Below are 2,804 nucleotides of genomic sequence, written 5' to 3'. Positions count from 1 at the left end.
AGGTTGTGCAAAGAGGCACCTGAGACGATCCAACACATAACTGCAGGGTGTAAGATGCTGGCAGGGAAAGCTTACATGGAACGCCATAACCAGGTGGCTGGCATAGTCTACCGAAATATGGTCGGAGCACTCGGCCAAGTGAACCCCAAACTGGATGAATGGTTGCAACAGATCCCGGGAACAACATCGGACATCTCAGTTCCGAAAAGCGCAGTGCTGGGAACAGCAAGGATACTGCGCAGAACCCTCAAGCTTCCTGGCCTCTGGTAGAGGACCCGAGCTGAATGTGGGACGGACACCACCCGAGAGGTGAGACAAGGATTTTTTTTTCCAAGAATAAAGATGCCTGTTCAAAAAAAAAAAAAAAATTAAAATGTGTGTATCTTACCTTTGGCCCACCCTGTAATCAAGTCAGATGTATTCATTTATTTATTAATTAACATGTTATGCTTTGTTTTTACAGCATGTATGCCTGAACATGGACAGTGTAAAATCCGAATAAGTCACTCCGATGTGATGAACACTTCCTGCAGTGTGATGAGTGACGGTTAACCTAATCAGGCTGTCGTATAAATTATTTCGTTAATTGCATTACAGCACAGCTTGTAAATATGACAGGGAGACAGCAAACTACCCAAGAATGTGTGAAATGACACATGGTGGAACCTCAAGTCCAAGCCATAAGGCATTTAAATCGCCTTTGATGTTGGATGCTTATGGGGCAATGTGACCTGCTGCATATTTAACCATCCCCCCTAAAAAGTGCAGCTTTAAAAACTATTTGTTTTAATGCGCCGGAGAAATAAAACCAATTAGTTGTATGATATTTGGGGCGGGGGGAGTTTATAAATTACTGGCAAACATTTTTGCCTCCCTTTTAGTACTTTTAGTCCGAATTCGAGTCCACATATGTGATATGCCATGTAAATATCAAAATGCTTATTTTTGGTATGCTTATTTTTTCGACCGTTTTGAAGGGGTGGTCTTGTCCCATGCAAGTTACCTTGACAACTAAGTGGGGAGCTCGAGTCGAAAAAAAGCGGGTGTGAACTCCAAAGCCCATGTTGACAACTTCAGGGAGCTGTTAAATATGCAAATTGATCTGTCAGTAAATCTCAACGACAGCCTTTCTTCGCTTTGACCTGATCATGTTGGCCGACTGGCCACCATATGTGCCTGAATTTGGAGCTTCCAATCTACAGCGAGCCACTGCATGTTTGCAGTTTGACATTTGCGCACTCGCATGTTCGACCGTTTTTGATGTTGTCGGTTTTTTTCAGACTACCGTGGACTCAGATCCACACTCTTTTTAAACGGTCGATTTACTGGCATCTTTTAGCAAAGGAGGCATCAATTGCTTCGAGATTTTTGCTCTTCGTGACATGGCTCAGTCCTCGTTAGACATCCATCCGCTGAATTCCATAGGCTTAATTTTATTCCCTGCGCACGCCACAGTGCGTTCCCTTTTTCTTTCAAGTCAATTACGAGGAGGCCCTGCCGATCACATGTAATTACTTGGCGTCACACGAGCCCGCCTCACACAGCTCGCTCAGTGCCTCTTGTCGTTATCTCGCTGTCGCTGATGCTGACGTGTCGGCTGGGCATCTACCCTTGACTAAAAATAAAAAAGTATATACCGTGAGTTTTCAGTTCATTTAAACTCGTAATAGGGATTAATTCAATACGGGGCGTCCTTGGTTTACAATGGAAACCCGAACACTAACCTACGCTAACGCTAGCGTACGGACATAAGGAAGTGAATCAATCCTCGCTCATTCGTATTAAGACAATTTAGGGTGTCTGTGTCTCCTTAAAATGCCCAATTCTCCATCCTTACGCTTTTAATTCTGCATTGAATGGCACCCAACCCTCAAAACATTTGTAACGCGGTGCCATTTTGTCTTCAATTTCATTGTCCTTAAGCTCCCAGATGCGCCTGTCTTTGAGCACATTAGGCTGATTTACGACACTTGCGTACCAGCTGCCCATTGTGTCTCTGAATTATATGTTTTTTGACGCCGCGTGACGCACACGCACGCACACAAGAGAGAACAAATGAAATGTGCGCCACGGCGGCGAGCGCGCCACGTGAATGGATGAGCCTCATTTGTCACAATTGCCGAGACGAGTCATATGAGAGGCTGGCTGATGTGTCATACTTAGCGGTGAACTGTTGCTCAATTGACGACAGGTTCCCACTTGTTGTATTTTAAAAATCTATGTCTTTAACACCAGCATTGAACTTAAAAATCAAGATTGCAGACTGAATTTGCTGCAATTTATCTTTGAGTAATTAGAGTGATTCCCCACTTCAGTATGTGTCTTATGCATGTGAGTAGTTTTACTTTATTTTACTTTTTTAAATAGCGATTTGACAACTCGGAATGTCACTAATGAACAATTTCTGAAGTCATTCAAACGCTGAAGTCACCCGGCATCACAGACTGGATTGCGTTCGGCGTTGGAGGTTCTGCTGCACTTGACTTGACTTCTCCACAACATCGTAACGTTGGCATTGTGATTGTCTTTGATGCTCGAAGCGGAGGCGCGAGTGTCATTGGGTTTTAATGTCGGAAGATTTAACCCCCCCCCTCCCAAAAAAAAATCCCCATTAACACGGCTGTCATGCTTTCCACAGGCCAGTTCTACGTGATGATGACCCCTCCTGATGCCATTCAGATCGGCACCACGCGAAGTATTGCCCCACGCACGCAACCCTTCCCAGCGTGAGTGTCACATTCACACACACACCCCACCCCTCCTAAAAAAATCTTCATTCATCACTAATTTCGCCTGGGTGTATA

General features: G+C 44.5%; 1 protein-coding gene across 3 annotated transcripts in view; it reads left to right on the top strand.

Annotated features, from left to right (window-relative positions):
• Window positions 1-2,804, top strand: part of usf2l (upstream transcription factor 2, c-fos interacting-like) — a 15,859-nt gene that overhangs the window by 4,904 nt on the left and 8,151 nt on the right. For all 3 annotated transcript variants that reach the window (XM_019869081.1, XM_019869080.1, XM_019869082.1), the window contains one exon: window positions 2,639-2,726. In XM_019869081.1, coding sequence (XP_019724640.1) covers window positions 2,639-2,726 — 88 coding nt within the window. The remainder of the gene's footprint in view (window positions 1-2,638; window positions 2,727-2,804) is intronic.

Source organism: Hippocampus comes, unplaced genomic scaffold (assembly GCF_001891065.2).
Source record: "Hippocampus comes isolate QL1 unplaced genomic scaffold, H_comes_QL1_v1.1 scaffold67, whole genome shotgun sequence".
In the NCBI taxonomy this organism is placed as follows: domain Eukaryota; kingdom Metazoa; phylum Chordata; class Actinopteri; order Syngnathiformes; family Syngnathidae; genus Hippocampus; species Hippocampus comes.
Note: the sequence above shows the minus strand (reverse complement) of the source record. Positions and strands in the feature narration are given on the sequence as shown.